Source organism: Nerophis lumbriciformis, linkage group LG32 (genome assembly GCF_033978685.3).
Source record: "Nerophis lumbriciformis linkage group LG32, RoL_Nlum_v2.1, whole genome shotgun sequence".
In the NCBI taxonomy this organism is placed as follows: Eukaryota; Metazoa; Chordata; class Actinopteri; order Syngnathiformes; family Syngnathidae; genus Nerophis; species Nerophis lumbriciformis.
Window position 1 is genome coordinate 13,792,049 of NC_084579.2, and position 19,540 is coordinate 13,811,588.

Below are 19,540 nucleotides of genomic sequence, written 5' to 3' on the forward strand. Positions count from 1 at the left end.
TGTGCTTGCCTAGCTTTTTGTAATACTGCTCCCAGTCCATCTGGCCCGTCTGGGATCCATTGTGACCTGAAAGCAGACACACGTAACAGTGTCAGCTTCTCATCTGCAATTCTCTTTCCTAATCATTCCCATGGAGTACAAACTGAAAGTGTGTCTGGACAGGAAAAAGGTGGTTAGCATCATCATGTCTCAAAACCATCCCGTGTGACCTATCAGACTGTCATAAAAACACTTTTCCGTTTCCCTCATTTTGAGATCTGACAACATTAGCTCATGTGACTTCTGTGAGGCGATATGATTGTCCAACTTACTGTGCTCCTGTTGGCCAGGAGGCTGCCAGATCTGAAAGGTTGTGCCCCAGCCACCGGCCATGAACGTCTGAGGGCCGCTGTGAGACAATAATGTCAGTTCATAATACACTTTAATGTGTTTCTGATCTTGAAATGAATGAAAAACTAATTACTGCTGAGGAGGAGTGGCTGATCCTTGGTTGTAGGGGTTCATGCCAAAGCTGCCGTTTCCTCCAATTCCCGGAGCCTGCAGCGGAAAGAAGGAAGTGGCGTTTGAGAGAGACCACACTTGTGTTTAAAAGGAAGCCAACAGACAAGGTCAAAGGGCACGGCTGGGTGCTGATGCACTCCATTAAGTCCATTTGATGGATTCTTACTTTGTAACCTCTGGTGTCATCTCTGTGGCCACCAGGGCCACAATCACCACGCAACACCACCCCACCCCCCACCCGCTGCAGCAGGGACATGTGTGTTCATGAATATAAGCGAGGCACAATAGGGCAATGGAGGAGCTAGACCACCTACCCCAATTCTCTCATCGATCAGCTGGCGAGCTTTTTCCAACTGCTGCGGGGTGCCTCGGATGGAGAAGATGCGCACGTTGGGATCAGTGTTGGGTGGCGGGTTTCTCTGCAGCTCCACGTGGGCACGAGACTGCTCCTTGATGTTTTTGATCGTCTCGCCACCTGCAAGAGCATAAAACGCCTTTAAACGTATCCAAACAATTTTGGACAGGCAGGAAGTCAACTATTGGAAGTTTTGTTGCCAAGCAACGGTCATGATATTAAATTGTTTACCGTACATGGTGGTCTGCCACAAATAAATTTAGCACTACATTTTCACCCTCGCTTATAAACAATGCACCAGAGTAAAAAAAGAAGAGCAGAAGTGATAATTATGGTTGCCAACGTAGCTACTTTGTCGGTATATTTAGTAAATAATCAGATAACTCTAGATACAAAAAAGCATGTGCTGCTCTTCTCAAACATTGGGCTTTACTTTGGACCCCTCCTCCATCTATTCAAACTTTTTGCAAATGTGTCACAGCCAATTATATAAATTTGACCAAACGTTACAGTCCTAAGATGAAACGCACACAAAAGGGAATCAACTAGCCGTGGTTCTAATTAATTACATCCGACCTACTCGAGGTGGGAATCTTTGGGCACCTCATGATTAAATTACGTTTTAGGGGCTGCAATTCGATTATACATCTACAATTGTTATATTGTACAGGGTTTCCCCAAGCTTGCCAACATATACACTATGTGGCGGTGGGGGCGTGGCTATGGGCATTACCAATGACATAATTTTGATTTGCAATGATGCATATATTTTCTTTAAAAAGGCTAAACAAATGATTTATGTATATTTAAAAAACATTGTGTTATTAGTTAATGTTAATATTAAAAATAGTTTGTATCAGAATCCCAATCTAAATCAGTTTTAACACAAGGAATTTGACTTGGTAGACTGTGCTCTTAATTCAATGCAGTTTCAATTGTTGCTTACTGTAAAAAGTAACACTTTATTATGCCCTCCCTGAATGTTGTAATATAGTTTGCCAAATATGTAAACAGTTATTTTTTATTACATTTGAAAATAAATAACTAGGTGTTTTGTTTATATTCTTCACAATCAAGTCACTGTAAAACTAACCACACTAAAGAAAGTACATTATATATAAACATGAAGTGCATACATGTAGGAATCACATTAGATTAATACCTTTCTCATTTTACTTTTGCCCGGTGTCAACACGTTTAGGTGTGCGACCAGCTGCTGATGCGCTTCTGACAGGCAATTTAAATGCAAGTTTTCCCCCCCATAATAAAGCAATGAGGAACATTTTTTATGATGTATGAGCTATTTTTCAAACGTATTATAGCCAATAGTACGTAAATAATAGACTATATACATATCCACTCATGTAATACATCACTTAAATTTGCTTTCATGTAAAAAAAAGAAAAGAAAAGAAAAGAAAAAACTTATTTTGAAGGTTTGGCGGCAGTAATCTTGCCGTGGCGTTGCGCCACGATCCTTTACATGTAGGGGAAACCCTGATTGTATATATTGTAAATATAATGAATATGTCTACAGTAATAAAACAACCGTCCCTACATGGCAGTCATTAGAGGTAGGTGATTTAATAAATTTTAAGATGCATCGCAATTCGGACATGGACAATTATAGAATCGATTAGTAAACGTCAATAATCAATATATTTATTGTAAATAAAGTAATGTAGACAGTTTTAAAAGTTGGCTGACTGCAGTGAGCCACCTCACGGAGAGATCTGACCAGCTCCTTTACTATCTGGCACCTGGCACTTATGGTCCAGTTTATCACATTACACATTTTTAAATTAATTTAATAAATGTGGGAATTAATTTAACTGTTTTATTGCAATTTTTATTAGATTTTTTTCAAGTTGCAAGTGATAAACTCTTATTTAGTGAAACAATTTTTTTAAAACTGCATCCATGTACATAAATTAAAGATGCATCAATAATCTATTTTCAATCGAATCGTAGCCCCTGAACTGTAATCGTAATCCAATCATGAGGTGCCCTAAGGTTCCCACCTCTAGCAGTCATCCTTGATTATTTTTTGTGCTTTTTAAAACCACAGAATGTTCAAACACTTTGCCCCCAATCGCCATAAACGTGCGGCTCAAAGACGTGTGTCCTTTGTTCACTCATTCATATCTATGGCTGTAAGTGTTGCCGGCTGGTGGCCACACTGTATGGTTAGTAGAGGTGGGGGAAATAATTGATTTTTAGATGCATTGCAATTCGGACATGGACGATTATAAAATTGATTAGTAAACGTTGATAATCAATTGTCGATAAAGTAATGCAGACAGTTGTAAACATTTGCAGCGAGCCACCTCAAAGAGATCCGACCAGCTCCTTTTTTATAGGGCACTTTTGTTCCAGTTTTGCACACGTTTCCATGAATTCTATAAATGTAATAGGAATTTCTTATTACAAATGCACTGTTTTTAAAAGATGTAAGTGATAAACGCTTATTTCGTTACACGAAAATACATGTAAAACTGCATCAGTATACATAAATTAAAGATGCATCAATAACCGATTAATAGAATCGTAGCTTCTGAATCTTTATCGTAATTGAATCGTGAGGTGGCCAAACATTCCCACATTTAACGGTTAGTATTGTCTCTTCTGACTTATTGATTTACTTGCGAATATCCTCCTGTTAGCTGGTTACTTTCTGCTGTAACACGGTTCCTAATATCCTTCTGTTAAAATGTACAAGGCATTTACTGCTTTGTTGTTTTACTACTTCACATTCAAGCTAGCACAGCGCCGTGGCTAGCATAGCTCAACTGGTCAGTGTCTCCGTGCTAACACAGCCAACACATAACGAAGAAATGTTGGCTATTGAGTCTACCATAATTAGGTAGAACCAAACCTAAAACTACCGATTAGAGAACATTACCATTTTAGAAATGTCTGTATTACATTAACATTCATAAATTATTGATATTTGGACACTTGTCCATCAATTCTTGAATTGCCCACATTCTAATCGTGATGCATTGTAGAAATTATTATTTTTCCCACCTCTACCAACTGCTGTAGTTTGCTACATCAACGGGTTGTAAACATCTATTTTTTTAAATAGTGGTGTTGGACGATTATGATCTACAAATTCACAGTAAATACAACTGTTGACAGCTACCAAACAAATAGGTAGGAAATACGTGGAGTCAGGTTGCCAACTTTGTATGTCTAAGACATAAGCAAGTTGAAACTTATTTCTCTACAAAAAACAAACACATTTGGACCCCCGTGATTAGATTCAAACATTATACATTATAATGTGAATGTAGAAGTTACAACTATGTACCGTTTTCGTTCCTTAACACACCTCATACGCACCTGGTCTGCCAGAGAATAAGATTACATAGCAGGAGGGATCAAATTAGCAATAGACCCCTCTTGATTAAGATTAGTTGTTTTTTTTAAAAAGCCACCAATGACAAATCTAGCGACTTTTCTGGTCTTTTTGGACAAACAAAAAAGTGCTTATTGCTCTTCTTTATGAGCAGCCAGTGTTGCTACGGGGCCCCTCCCCACCTAGCCTAAAACAGTCAATCAGTCTTGCTTGTAACCTTGGGAAAAAAAAAGAAAAATAAGCAACAGAAATCTTTTTATTTATCAACATTTTTGTTTTGCGTTTGTTATTTTACCCACATAATCTCAAAAAGTGTCCATAAAGATCACATGCACATGCGTCATGGCTAATTATGCAAATGACACTGTACCCCCGCATTAAACAGATTGCAGTTACGTGGGGAAGAATGAGGGGTTAATATTTTGTGCTAAAATTATTGTAAAAATTAAAATTTTTTGATATGACCGATTGACAATTTTGAGGGGGTTAGGGGGTTTGGTGTCACACGTCCACACCATCAAAATGCCGAGGCAAACATTTCCAGATCAACACCGTATGAAAAAAATAGTGATTTTTTTAGTTGTGATTTCCTTCTCTGCAAGAAAGTTTAAAAGTAGCATATATTAATGCAGTATGAAGAAGAATGTTTTAATGTGGACACATAGAATCATCATACTGCTGTGATTATATGCATCAAGTGTTCATTCAAGGCTAAGGCAAAATATCGAGATATATATCGTGTATCGCGATATGGCCTTAAAATATCGCAATATTAAAAAAAGGCAATATCGCCCAGCCCTACACTCTTCACATAATTAATTACACATACAGTACAACCGGGTGTTTGAAGAATTGCTCAAAGCTAAAGCTGTTGCTTTACAAAGCGACTTGACACAGATAATGAGCAGAGAAAGAGGCCTGAGTCTGTTGTGATCTTCTCTCGCGTGAGAACAGCGTACACACAACCCAATCTGTGGCATTGTGTCGGGTCACACGACAGAACGTTACGCCGCAATGCTACCTTAAGACAACCGGCATGTGTCTCGCCACTTTCCTACCATTCTATGATGACATCCGTGCAAATTGGGGAAACAAAAGAGGGACATCTTCTGCACCCCCCGGTAAGGGATGCCAGCTTCCCCGACGTGTGGGGAGAGCAATTACACCAGCAGGGAGAAATGAAACATAGCTGGCAGGAGAAAGGAGCCAAAATTGAAGCGTATCCTCCTCCTGGGACATCATTTGTCTCTTTTTAGCCTTTTCATTCTTGACTCTATGTTGTCTCGATGTGATGAGAACACAGAGTGAATGACATTGGGGGGAGCAAACAACTGCCACCATCCCACTTTCTCCACTGAGATCTCAAGGAAAAAAGCTGAGGGTGCTTCCCCGGGGGGACACCGGGGCTCTCCTGACATCAATTACACATTTGTTCACTTGTGGCTGACACTTAAGATGACCCGGACTGACCCCCGAATGAAAACGCTCAACAAAAACCTCTCCTCCTCCTGGACCCTTCTCCATGCTGCCAACAGACTGCACATGGGCCATTAAGGCATTGTCAAGCAAATGAAACTTCTGCCTTAATGAAGCCATTATGAGCTCTTCCAGTCAGACAGCAGAGAGCAATGAAGAGGCTGACTATTCATTTCATGGACTGGCCTCAAGTCAGGACAGATAATACAGGTCTTATTAATGAGACTGGTTTAGTACGCTGGAGAAAGGGAGGGGGACAAAAGTGCAACTGGTGCCAGTATTCAGAGGGTCTGGTTAGCGGCTGGTGTTCGAGGGGTAGCGGGTGGGGGGTTATTGCGGAGCATGCCCTTGTGTGAGTGAGAATAATATTTTAAACTGTGCCTTCCACAGTGAGGCATTTTTAATATTTTGCTCCTGTTACGCCAAACTTGGGACGACTGGAACGTGTTATAAGTGAACAAAGGAAGCGTTAAGTCAATGTGTTCGTCCTTAAGTAAACCGTGGTGAGAAAATCGAAATCAAATGTTTATATTTTAATTTATGTGAATACATTTGCCCTGTTTAAAAGACCAGCTTACAAGCAACAATTTTGTACGAAAACATCTTCCTCGTAAAATGTTTTTTCTTCTTCATACAAAAGAATGAAGAATGCTGGATGATAAAACAGCTTTGTGTAGAAAACAATTATGGCAATTTCCAAAATAAAAGAGCCAATTTGATGAAACAAGGTACAGTTTTATTCAAATCCCCAAATCATTATCTTTATTGTATTTTTCCTAATACACCATAGCTGTTATATGGTCAACTAGATGGACTATGGAGCTGTAAAAGACTGATATTTTAGTGTTATGGCAGGAAAATATTACACCTCAAGCTTTTATTGTCAGCTGAAGTAAACAATTGTCCTATTTAACACTTGTTTTGTGTGCTAATGCTAACTTGTTAGGTTTAGAGAGAAAGAGAAACGTATACGTTAAATGAAAAACAGACTACTGTGCTGTTTCATTCTCTGCTCTTGCCATGAATTTAAGCCTGTTTTAATGTGAGAGCAGATTGGTGGGTGGCTTGATCCATCAACAGCGAGAGGCGTTGAGCGACACTGTGTGTGCATGAGCGAGTGTGTGTGTGTGTGTGCAGGGGGTCAAAAGCAGGGGGCAACGGGCTACATATGGCATCGTAAAGATATTAATCACCGCACTCTTTAAGGGTTGGCTGACAGCACCCAGACCCACCGCCATCTCGAGCATATTGACCCACTTCATATGCTAATGCATAGGGAGGGGGGGACGCAACGCCCAGGTTTATTTGTTTCCCTTGCCCCGCTACATGCACAAAAGCCACTTGACATTTCTATTGCCATGTTTTTATCTTAGGTAAAGAGGCTCCCTTCGACCCCTCCCACCATCAGCTGCGCGTGCACACACACGCATGCACACACACGCACACACATGCACGCACGCACATACACACCCCCTCCTTCCAATGCAATGGTCAATGACTTTTAAATAGCTGGCAATAGAGTGGGCATGAATAGCCAATAAGCTAATTCCTCCTATTCATTCCCTTGCTGCACTCTATTGGGCTGAAAGAGGCTCATTAGATGCCAGGCAGCCTTCCACATGATTGAGGGCTGTTATTATGCACCTTTAACAATTAATGTCACATTACACGCATTATCCCCATCATTAAGCCCTTAGTGAAGCCAATGAATGCCACTTGTGCTATATACATGAGGCCTGCGAAGAGAATAGAGGGTGGTCACTCAACCCTCATCGGTTTCACAGAAGGGCAAAACGGCAAACGGTACTCATTTATTCAAAAAGGTAGGTGAAGGGGGTTCGGGCAAGCTGTTGACTTGAACCAAACTGAGTGCATCAATGAACTCACACTTTGCATAAGACTTAAGTCTGACATTCAAAGCCTATATCAACACATGTGCAATAGAAAATATTAGGGATATAAATCATACAACTCACGATTCAATTTGATTCCAATACTTGGGGTGCCGATTCGATTCAGAATCCTTTCAACACAATCCTCACAATATTATAAGTTCTAATAACTTCACAAAATTGGATACAGATTACAAAAGCTCCTTTAGGCTGCTGACGTATACATGCAAGTAAGTGAGAAGACGGCTTAAAAAACTTTTTTTTTATTTTTTTAAATTGATTCTTTAACATGTGAATAGATTTAGAATCGTAAGAAAATAAATTTTCGGCATCCGTAGAGACAAAAAAAAATACATATATAAATATGTGTATATGCATACATACATATATATACATATACACATATATACATATATGTATATACATATATGTATATATATATATATATATATATATATATATATACATACATATATATACACATACATACATATATATACACATACATACATACATATACACATACATACATATATATACACATACATACATATATATATATACATACATATATATATATATTTATGTGTGTGTGTGTACATACATACACATATACATATGTATATATACATATATATATATATACATACCGTATTTTCCGCACTATAAGGCGCACCTAAAAACCACAAATTTTCTCAAAAGCTAACAGTGCGCCTTATAACCCGGTGCGCTTTATTACGATTAATTTTCATAAAGTTTCGATCTCGCAACTTCGGTAAACAGCCGCCATCTTTTTTCCCGGTAGAACAGGAAGCGCTTCTTCTTCTACGCAAGCAACCGCCAAGGAAAGCACCCGCCCCCATAGAACAGGAAGCGCTTCACCCGCCCCCATAGAACAGGAAGCGCTTCACCCGCCCCCGGAAGAAGAAGAAAAAACGCGCGGATATCACCGTACGTTTCATTTCCTGTTTACATCTGTAAAGACCACAAAATGGCTCCTACTAAACGATCCGGTTCATAAAAAGACGCAATCTCTCCATCCGCACACGGATTACTACCGTATTTCACAGCAACTGAACCGCACTGTGGAACGGGAGCACGTACGGTGAATATTCGCTCCACAGGGAATGAGAAGTCATCCTTCACTGTGGTTCTAGCTTGCCATGCTAACTTCCACTCATGGTGATATTCAAAAGGAAGACCTTGCCAAAAGAGACCTTTCCAGCCGGCGTCATCATAAAAGCTAACTCGAAGGGATGGATGGATGAAGAAAAGATGAGCGAGTGGTTAAGGGAAGTTTACGCGAAGAGGCCGGGTGGCTTTTTTCACACAGCTCCGAAGGCGAACACACCTTCACTAAGACGGGCAGACAGCCTCGGACGACATACGCCAACATTTGCCAGTGGATCGTAAATGCTTGGGCAGATATTTCGGTCACAACTGTGGTCCGAGCTTTCCGGAAGGCAGGATTCACAGAACAACAGCGACACTGACTCCCGATGACTTCTACGAGACGGAACCGGCCATTTTGGATACCACGCTTGCGCAACTTTTCAATTCGGACACCGAAGACGAAGAATTCGAAGGATTTACGAATGAAGAATAACTTCAGAAGGTGAGCGCTATGTTTATTTTGTGTGTTGTGACATTAACGTTCGAGCAACATTATGTTACTATTGCTCTACACCATTTTGAATTTTACTATGTTTGTGATTGCACATTTGCGTACATTTTGGGACAGAGTTGTTAGAACGCTGGTTTTCAATATATTATTAAAGTTTGACTGAACTATCTGACTGTTTTTTTGACATTCACTTTAGCGCAGCGTTTTTTTGACATTCACTTTAGCGCAGCGTAGGCGCGGCTTATAGTCCGGGGCGGCTTATTGGTGGACAAAATTATGAAATATGTAATTCATAGAAGGTGCGGCTAATAATCCGGTGCGCCTTATAGTGCGGAAAATACGGTATATATATATATATATATATATATATATATATATATATATATATATATATATATGTGTGTGTGTGTGTGTGTACATACATACACATGTACATATATATATATATATATATACATATATATATATATATATATATTTATGTGTGTGTGTGTGTGTGTGTGTGTGTGTGTGTGTGTGTGTGTGTGTGTGTACATACATACACGTATATCGGACTATAAGTCGACATTTTTTTCATAGTTTGGCCGTGGGTGCGACGTATACTCCGGAGCGACTTATGTGTGTAATTATTAACACATTACCGTAAAACATCAAATAATATTATATATCTCATTCGCGTGAGCGACGAAGAAAATGTCCGCAATCATCACACACACGTCAGCAATCGTCACTCACACGCCAACAAATGAGAATTCGGCGGGGGCGGGTCATGGCAGAAGTGCATTGTGGGTCCTGGGATGCTAACTGCTGTACGCTACTGCCGGAGCTATTAAAATGGATCACATCAACATTGGCGGTAACTTATAAAAATTGAGAAGGACTGAACTAAAATGGCACCGAAAAGGAAATCATATACTGCAGATTACAAGCTGGACATAGTGAAATATGCTGCAGAGAACAGCAATCGAGCAGCAGAAAGAAAGGACGCTAGCGGGGCGCATACCAGAGGCGACACCGAGGAAGAAGATTTCATCGGATTTAGCGATCGGGAGTGACAGATTGTTTGGTAAACGTATATCATGTTCTATATGTTATAGATATTTGAATGACTCTTGCCATGATGTGTTAACATACCAGGCACGTTCTCAGTTGGTTATTTGTGCGTCATATAACGTACACTTATTCAGCCTGTTCACTATTCTTTATTTATTTTAAATTGCCCTTCAAATGTCTATTCTTGGTGTTGGATATTATCAAATAAATTTACCTAAAAAATGCGAATTATACTCCAGTGCGACATATATATGTTTTTTTCCTTCTTTATTGTGCATTTTCGGCCGGTGCGACGTATACTCCGGAGCGACTTATAGTCCGAAAAATACGGTATATACATACATACATATATATACATATACACACATACATACATATATATATATATATATATATATACATACATACATACATACATACACACACACATACATATATATATACACATATACACACATACATATATATACATATACACACATACATATATACATATACACACATACATATACACGTATATACATATACATATATACACACAGTACACATATATATACATACATATACTGAACACACACACACACATTTTTTTACCTTTTCCAATCACCAGGCCACACTTGTCAGCAGGTACAGCATATGTCACTTCCTGCAGTCCTCCAGGACCGCCCATATTACAGTCACTTCGGCTTCTGCGCCCCATTACACCTCCAAAGCCATCTCGCTCCTAAACAGTTAACAAGTCAAGATTCATTAAGAGATACACAAAAGAGGTATTTGGCAACCTGGTGGCCGTGTACATACCTGAGCAGTCTGAACCAGTTCATTGATGAGGTGCACAGCATGGTGGCAGTGGTCAGGCTGGCCCATGACCTGGGCAACACGGTCCGGGCTGACGCCATCATCTGCAGGTCAATAAAATATAGGTAAATTAATGGAATGCCACATCACAGATTCAAAATAAATTGACTTGCTTTTACCTTGTTTGAACTGGATCCTGACCCCAGCATCATTCTGAATCTTTTTGATCATCTCTCCATTCCTGCCAATGATGATGCCAACTGCAAATCGAGGTACCACCACCTGATGCCATCCAATAAGAGCGGAAATCCTAATTATTTAGTCATTCAGGTGTTTGAGTTATTTTTATGCCAAGATTTGATTGCCTCTTATTAAGTTGGTTAAAATGCAATAATACGTCAGATGCTGAGTCACTCAAGAGTCTCAAACAAGACCTGATTGAATGGTAAATGCAGATGAACAGGCTCTTACATCCAGACTGCTTCCACCCATTTTGGATCCAAAGTCAACCCTGCCGGCTCTAAAATCTCCCTGGTCCTTATCCCGGATTAGCTTCACCACAAGTTCACGGGCTTGCTGTTAGAACAAAACAAAAAAGTCAAACAATAAAGCCAAAACAAAAACTTGTAAAGATGAAATACTGAAGCAGATGCAGGGTCGACCTGCACTTTGTGGGGGTCCCCAGTTATTCTTAGGGGCTTGTCTGCACCAGTGGGCATGGGGTCATCCTGAATCATGATCATCTGCACTCCTGTTCTCTCCTACACAGCAAACACATTCAGACATGGAAATGAAAGCTACTTTATTCATTTGTGTCACTGTGGAAATCAACCCCCACCTGCAGCTGCTTGATGGTCTCTCCTCCCTTGCCGATCACCAGACCCACTTTATTGGCAGGGATGAGGATCTGCTGAATGGCTCCATTGCCGTCCATCTCGCAGTGGAAGCCTGGTCCGTATCGACACTGCTCGACAATCTCACTCAGCAGTCTTTTAGCTTGACTGTGAGGGCAGAGGGTGGAGGTCGTGGTAGCATTAGTCACCAAAAATTGTTTTTTTTGCTTAAGTCACATTTCTCATTGTCCAAACACAGAAAAGGGAGTTAAGGAGGTGCGGTGACTGATTGAAAGAGGGGGACATGGAAGGAGATGTGGGTTCGTGCCCTCTGCGGCGCAACAATGGACACACGTTCACACAACGCACAGCCTACTTTTTTTTCTTTTAAGTAAATCAGTAAAAGTGGAGAAGACTCACTCAATGTTCTCAGGGCTCCCGGTCAGAGTGCAGGGCCTGTCCAACATGCCTCCACTGTCTAAAAAGTAAAAACACAAATGAACACAATTGAACAAACATTTCTAATTGTTCAAGACATTCACAAAAATTGTAATGCACAGCAATGTTTAAAAAATATCTACATTGGCATCTAGATTAATCCCTGATGACTGACAAAGTGGTACTTTGTTTAAACGTGCCAAAATACAAATTCTATTATTACAAGTAGTTTTCAGCAGGAATCCTTTTTGTTCATATGCAGGAGTTACAAATTAAGTTTTACTCTAGGGTTCATTTTCCAATGTTAAATTGAATCTACGTATTACTTCCATGATCAATTTAAAAGGGACATATGATAATGTTTTCTTTTCTGACTTACAAATGTTACAATGTTGGATACTTATGTTAAACAATGCCGAAGAGTCATGTCATAAAGTTAATTCATTTTGGTGCGAGCTTGCACGCAGTTTTGGTTCCCTCTGTTCACAGGGTCTTGCGTATGGCAACAGTACAGCAGGGTGGATGTACATATTTAAACAATAAGACAAATTCTCAAAAAGAAGGGGATGAGTTCCTCCCCCTCTGTCAGGTTATGAAAAAATGCAAAACAGCTAGGTTTTGGTATTATTTTCATCTTAACTCGGTATGCGCATAACACCACCGATGTGCAACATGTAATGGCATAAAGTGTTCAGGTGTACCCATTGTTATGACTGGGTGAATCTATCCATCCATCCATTTTTCTACCGCTTGTTCATCTCCTCCACAGGCGACCCTAAACATACTCTCCCCAATCCCTTGGTCGCACACATTCAAACGCTCAAGCCCCAGTACTCCTTCACTGCCCTCCAACAGGGAGCCAAACGTCAAAACCCACAAATGTTGTGTAAGCCATGAATGAATCAATAAACCTACACTACTATTTCTAAAGATGAAAAGGGTTATCAATATAATATTATTTTTAAGAAAGTCCATGGTTTCCCCTACATGTAAACGATCATGGCGCAGAGCCACGGCTACATTACTGCCTCCACACCTTCAAAATATATATTTTTTATTTTAACATGAAAACAATTGGGCCAACATAGTGGAAACAGGGGTGGGTGTGTGTGCCTCACAATACGAAGGTCCTAAGTTCCATCCCCGGGCTCTGGGTCTTTCTATGTGGAGTTTGCATGTTCAACCCGTGACTGTGTGGGTTCCCGCCAGGTACTCCGGCTCCCTCCCACCTCCAAAGACATGCACCTGGGGATAGGCTGATTGGCAACACTAAATTGACCCGAGTGCGTGAATGTGAGTGTGAATGTTGTCTGTCTATCTGTGTTGGTCCTGCGATGAGGTGGCGACTTGTTCAGGGTGTACCTCGCCTTCTGCCCAAGAGCAGCTGGGATAGGCTCGAGCACCCCCCGCGAAAATGGATGGATAAAAACACTTCAACATGAAAACAAAAATAAGTGATCGTATGAATGGATATAACGTATGTAGTCTATTATTTACATAGTATTGGCTATAATAAGTTTAAAAAAACAGCCTAAATATCATAAAAACGTTCCACATTGCATTATTAAAAACAACAACAAAAAACGTGCATCTTAAATCGCCTGTCAGAAGTGTGTCAGCTGGTCGCGCACCTAAACAGTTGACACTCGGCAAAAAAAAGGAGAGAAAGTTGAAGAGAAAGGTATTAAGCCTGTGTAAACTACCCTAAATCATTTGACATTACTACCGACAATCAAAACTCTGCACTCTGCGATTGGCCATGCTAATTTGAGTTAGCTTAGCTATGAGCTAGTCGATTGAAAGTTAGCATTAAGCTCACGACATTAGTGCTCAACCTCCATCATTGTAATGCTTTTTTCAGTTTATTCCAAATTACCGTATTTTCCGCACTATAAGGCGCACCTAAAAACCACAAATTTTCTCAAAAGCTGACAGTGCGCCTTATAACCCGGTGCGCTTTATATATGGATAAATATTAAGATTCATTTTCATAAAGTTTAGGTCTCGCAACTACGGTAAACAGCCGCCATCTTTTTTCCCCGTAGAAGAAGCGCGCGGTGCATGCTGGGATATGTGACGTTTCATTTCCATTTGTGTGTTTATGTAAAGACCCCAAAATGGCTCCTATTAAGTGTGTTGTCTGTCTAATTATAAATAATGCAGACGAGGCGTGTTAACTGAGTTCTCAACGTTTACTCACAGCGTGCTCATAACCACATTCTAACTCCCAGCATACAACGCTTCTCAGGGCTACCGCGCATGCTCGTAACTATCGTTGCATGCTGGGTAGTGTAGTTGTTATATTTGCTAGCTCATAACAGCACATTGAGAGACACGCTTACGCGCTTAATTCAATACTCGCCGTCATTCCGGGTGGATTGACAAAAGACCTCCAGCCGCTAGATATTGGTGTCAACAGGGCATTCGAAGCTAGACTGCTAACTGCGTGGGAACAATGGATGACAGAAGGCGAACACACCTTCACTAAGACGAGGAGGCAGCGCCAGACGACGCCAACATCTGCCAGTGGATCGTAAATTTGCCCAACTTTTCACTTCGGACACCGAAGACGAAGGATTTACGAATGAAGAATAACTTCAGAAAGTGAGCGCTATGTTTATTTTGTGTGTTGTGACATTAACGTTCGAGCAACATTATGTTGCTATTGCTCTGCACTATTTTGAATTTTACTATGTTTGTGATTGCACATTTGCGTACATTTTGGGAGTGAACAGAGTTGTTAGAACGCTGGTTTTTAATATATTATTAAAGTTTGACTGACCTATCTGACTGTTTTTTTGACATTCCCTTTAGCGCAGCGTAGGCGCGGCTTATAGTCCGGGGCGGCTTATTGGTGGACAAAGTTATGAAATATGCCATTCATTGAAGGTGCGGCTAATAATCCGGTGCGCCTTATAGTGCGGAAAATACGGTATATTATTAATCTAAAGTGATTCCTACATGTAAGCAGTTCATGTGTATATATAATGTACTTTCTTTAGTGTGGTTAGTTTTAAAGTGACTTTGTTGTAATATTAACAAAACACCTAAAGTGATTTTTTTCTAATTTAATTAAAAATAACTGTTTACAGTAAGCAACAAATGAAACAATATTGAACAAAGAGCATAGTCTCACAAGTCAAATTTCTTGTGTTAAAGCGGATTGTGATTCTGATATAAGAAAAACATGATAGTTATTAAAGGTACTAATAACACTATTATTTGTTTTTAAATATACATAAAACATTTGTTTAGCCTTTTTAAAGAAAATATACGCATCATTGCAAATCAAAATGATCATGTCATATATCTGATGATGTCATACTGAGCACGCCACTCGCCAAGCCCCCACCGCCACATTTATATTGGCAATCTCGGGGAAACACTGAAGTCCACAGACAGAAATACGGTTTTACACGTCTAAAGCTGCCTTCCCAAGTGGCTGAAAAATAATATACCATTTGGCCAATTACCAAGAGCACATAGAATTTACTAAATTCTGATTTTGAGGCCAAAACTGAAGAAATGTAGCCAGATTTTTTAAAAAAAGAAAGAAAAAGGGTACCGGTACAACAAAAAAAACTCCATAAGCCATGATTGTGTCGGCCAATTGCATACTGGACTTTCTTCTTGATAGAAACAACTAAGGATTTTATTATTTTCAGGACCACATACCAACAGGAAACAGAAAAAACAAATGATTAAAAGTTCCTTAATTATTGCAGAGTGATAAGTCTCTTTTGACAAATATTTCCAGAGGGCCCACATGTCAGTTTCAAAATGTGTTCTATTTTAAAACGGCGTGGCTAAGTTGGTAGAGTGGCCGTGCCAGCAATCGGAGGGTTGCTGGTTACTGGGGTTCAATCCCCACCTTCTACCATCCTAGTCATGTCCGTTGTGTCCTTGGGCAAGACACTTCACCCCTTGCTCCTGATGGCTGCTGGTTAGCGCCTTGCATGGCAGCCCCCGCCATCAGTGTGTGAATGGGTGAATGTGGAAATACTGTCAAAGCGCTTTGAGTACCTTGAAGGTAGAAAAGCGCGATACAAGTATAACCTATTTATCATTTATTTAAAAGATAAGGTGGTTCATAGTTATCAACCACCAACTTCTAAAAAGACATGGCTCTAAGTTCCATATCTGTTATAATAACACTTTTAATCATCCATCCATCTTCTTCCGCTTATCCGCTTACACTTTTAATCAATGCATGGACATAAGACATTTTTTAGACTGTTGAGAAAATGAAAAAACCTTTTATCAACTTTAGGACAATATTTGTTGTTTACAGGCTAGAATGCCATATTGCAAAATGTTCTATAGTGGAAAAACAAAAAAAAAACCTCTACAAGTCTGATTGGCGTAGCATAAATATGTCATTCGTACAAGAAACACCAAATACCCTATTGCCAAACAGAGTCCCATAATGATCCAACCAATGTACAAGCATATGAAATAGACCAGGGCTATTCAACTAACTTGTTTTGAGGGCCCCATTTCCAAAGAGCTAAGTACCAGGGGGCCGGATTTCTCTCTTCACTATTATTCTTATTTTGTTTATTTCCGAGAATCTGTTGCTTTTTAGGACCCACTGCAAAACAGCTAGTAAAAGATAATCTATATGACCGTGTTAGTGTTTTTAGGAATCTTCTGCAAAAATGTTTGTATTTTCAAAGAACTTCCTAAACTTTCCTGAACTCACAGTGTGGTTCTGTGAAATAGCTCTGGAATAGACCATATACCAGACACCAAAGAAAAGGAAATGGGATCTCAATAGTGAAATGTGATTTTTGGATTTATGAACTTCAAGCCACAGAATACCCTGGATTAAATGAGGGCATTGATTCAACTGTTTTATGGAGTTATTTGTACACCGCCATTCAGTAGTGATATGTCCACATAGGTGTCTTTTATACGTTTGCACAATATGCAAACCCTTTAACAGATACCTTACTGATGTTATTTTTGGTTTTAAGCTCACATGGTGTACTTTTACAATTGTTTGTACCCCCGATGAAGGCCGGATGGCTGAAACACACCATGAAGACATGCCATAAATATGAAAGACATTGTAACTTAAATAAAATGCCTTGTGTAGGAGACACAATTAGGGGTTTAAGGAGCAGTGTCTTTGGGGTTGACAAGGTGTGTGTCACATGGGTATAGGTGGGTGTGTGCATAACTTGGCATTTAAGGAAAACACACCTGTGAGGGAGGATAGAGAAGAGCACAGGTTTTGGGTGCCATACTCATTGTTTACCCCTTAATGATGCTACTATATTTGATCTTGTTATTGCTTCCATTTGCCATCAGATTCTATTTTTGTTACCGTATTTTTCGGACTATAAGTCGCTCCGGAGTATACGTCGCAGCGGCCGAAAATGCACAATAAAGAAGGAAAAAAACATATATGTCGCACCGGAGCATAAGTCGCATTTTTGGGGGAAATTTATTTGATAAAATCCAACACCAAGAATAGACATTTGAAAGGCAATTTAAAATAAATAAAGAATAGTGAACAACAGGCTGAATAAGTGTACGCCATATGACGCACAAATAACCAACTGAGAACGTGCCTGGTATGTTAACGCAACACATCATGGCAAGAGTCATTCAAATAACTATAACATATAGAACATGCTATACGTTTACCAAACAATCTGTCACTCCCGATCGCTAAATCCGATGAAATCTTCCTACCCGGTGTCGCCTCTGGTATGCGCCGTTTCCTTTCTTTCTGCTGCTCGATCGCCGTTTTCTGCTGCATATTTCACTACGTCCGGTTTGTAATCTGAAGTATATGATTTCCTTTTCGATGCCATTTTAGTTCAGCCCTTCTCAGTTTTTATAAGTTACCGCCAATGTTGAAATAATCCATTTTAATAGCTACGGATGTAGCAGCAGTTAGCATCCCATGACCCACAATGCACTTCTGCCATGACCCGCCCCTGCCGAATTGTTATTGGTTGACGTGTGTGACGATTGCTGACGTGTGTGTGACGATTGCGGACATTTGCTTCGTCTCTTACGCGATTGAGATAAATATTATTTGATATTTTACGGTAATGTGTTAATAATTTCACACATAAGTCACTCCGGAGTATATGTCACACGCCCGGCCAAACTATGAAAAAAACGGACCTATAATCCGTAAAATACGGCATATTGTTTTGTAACATATTAAACCCACTTAAAACCACACTGGAGAAACAAAAAGGTCAAAAGCGCATTATTCATGAAATGAAGACCCATTATTATCCCTCCTGCAACCAAAAAAGGGAAAGGAGGTAGCAACACATTTTTTCCCCTCAATTTTGCTGAAACCTGCTGGTTTAATTAGAATTGGCACCTAAACAGTCCTTTTCATATGAATGTACAGTATGTTTTACGATTACTTTGCATAGGGATGTCCCGATCCGATATTTGGATCGGATCGGCCGCCGATATTTGCCAAAAAATGCGTATCGGCAAGGCATGGGAAAATGCCGATCCAGATCTAAAAAAAAACTCCGGTCCGTGTTTTCCAACGCACCGATTTAAATAATACATTCCACTTTTCTGCTGCTCCCTAATTTCCGTTCCGCATTTTCCAGCACACCTTCAACACATCCACACGTCTGTGGATTCTCACGCAGTTGCTTTTAGCTGCTGGCATTACACGACAGGCTCTTCTCACTCTTTCCTGTGTCTCCCTCTCACAGACAGCAAGCGCACCTTCTTACACACGTCACATACTGTCACGTCATACGTCACATACGAATACGTCCTCCCCGAGCAGAGAGGTAGCAGCATGGCTAACGTTAGCTGTGATGCTAGCACAGCCGTGCGAGAAACGTTCCCTCTAAAAGGTGCGCGCCTGTGCAATTGCGCACTGCTCAAGCGTCCTCTGCGCACGGCAAATCTATGCCACGCACAAAATCAAATAAAAAAATAAGCGCATAACAATTTTCGACACACGGACACGACAGAGAAAACAGTTTTCGTCATCATTGTTCAAATATTGTAACGTCTGTCGAGACGCTTATCTCCGTTCGGTGCCACACGTCCACACCATCAAAATGCTGAGGCAAACATTTCCAGATCAACACCGTATGAAAAAAATAGTGATTTTTTTAGTTGTGATTTCCTTCTCTGCATGAAAGTTTAAAAGTAGCATATATTAATGAAGTATGAAAAAGAATGTTTTAATGTAGACACATAGAATCATCA

General features: G+C 40.0%; 1 protein-coding gene across 2 annotated transcripts in view; it reads right to left on the minus strand.

Moving 5' to 3' along the window:
• fubp3 (far upstream element (FUSE) binding protein 3) overlaps nucleotides 1–19,540 on the minus strand; it is a 43,080-nt gene that overhangs the window by 6,056 nt on the left and 17,484 nt on the right. For both annotated transcript variants that reach the window (XM_061927436.2, XM_061927435.2), the window contains exons 6-16: nucleotides 12,314–12,371; nucleotides 11,899–12,061; nucleotides 11,723–11,821; nucleotides 11,532–11,636; nucleotides 11,240–11,342; nucleotides 11,064–11,164; nucleotides 10,857–10,986; nucleotides 816–976; nucleotides 464–537; nucleotides 312–388; nucleotides 10–66 (exon numbers count right to left, since the gene is read on the minus strand). In XM_061927436.2, coding sequence (XP_061783420.1) covers nucleotides 10–66; nucleotides 312–388; nucleotides 464–537; nucleotides 816–976; nucleotides 10,857–10,986; nucleotides 11,064–11,164; nucleotides 11,240–11,342; nucleotides 11,532–11,636; nucleotides 11,723–11,821; nucleotides 11,899–12,061; nucleotides 12,314–12,371 — 1,128 coding nt within the window. The remainder of the gene's footprint in view (nucleotides 1–9; nucleotides 67–311; nucleotides 389–463; nucleotides 538–815; nucleotides 977–10,856; nucleotides 10,987–11,063; nucleotides 11,165–11,239; nucleotides 11,343–11,531; nucleotides 11,637–11,722; nucleotides 11,822–11,898; nucleotides 12,062–12,313; nucleotides 12,372–19,540) is intronic.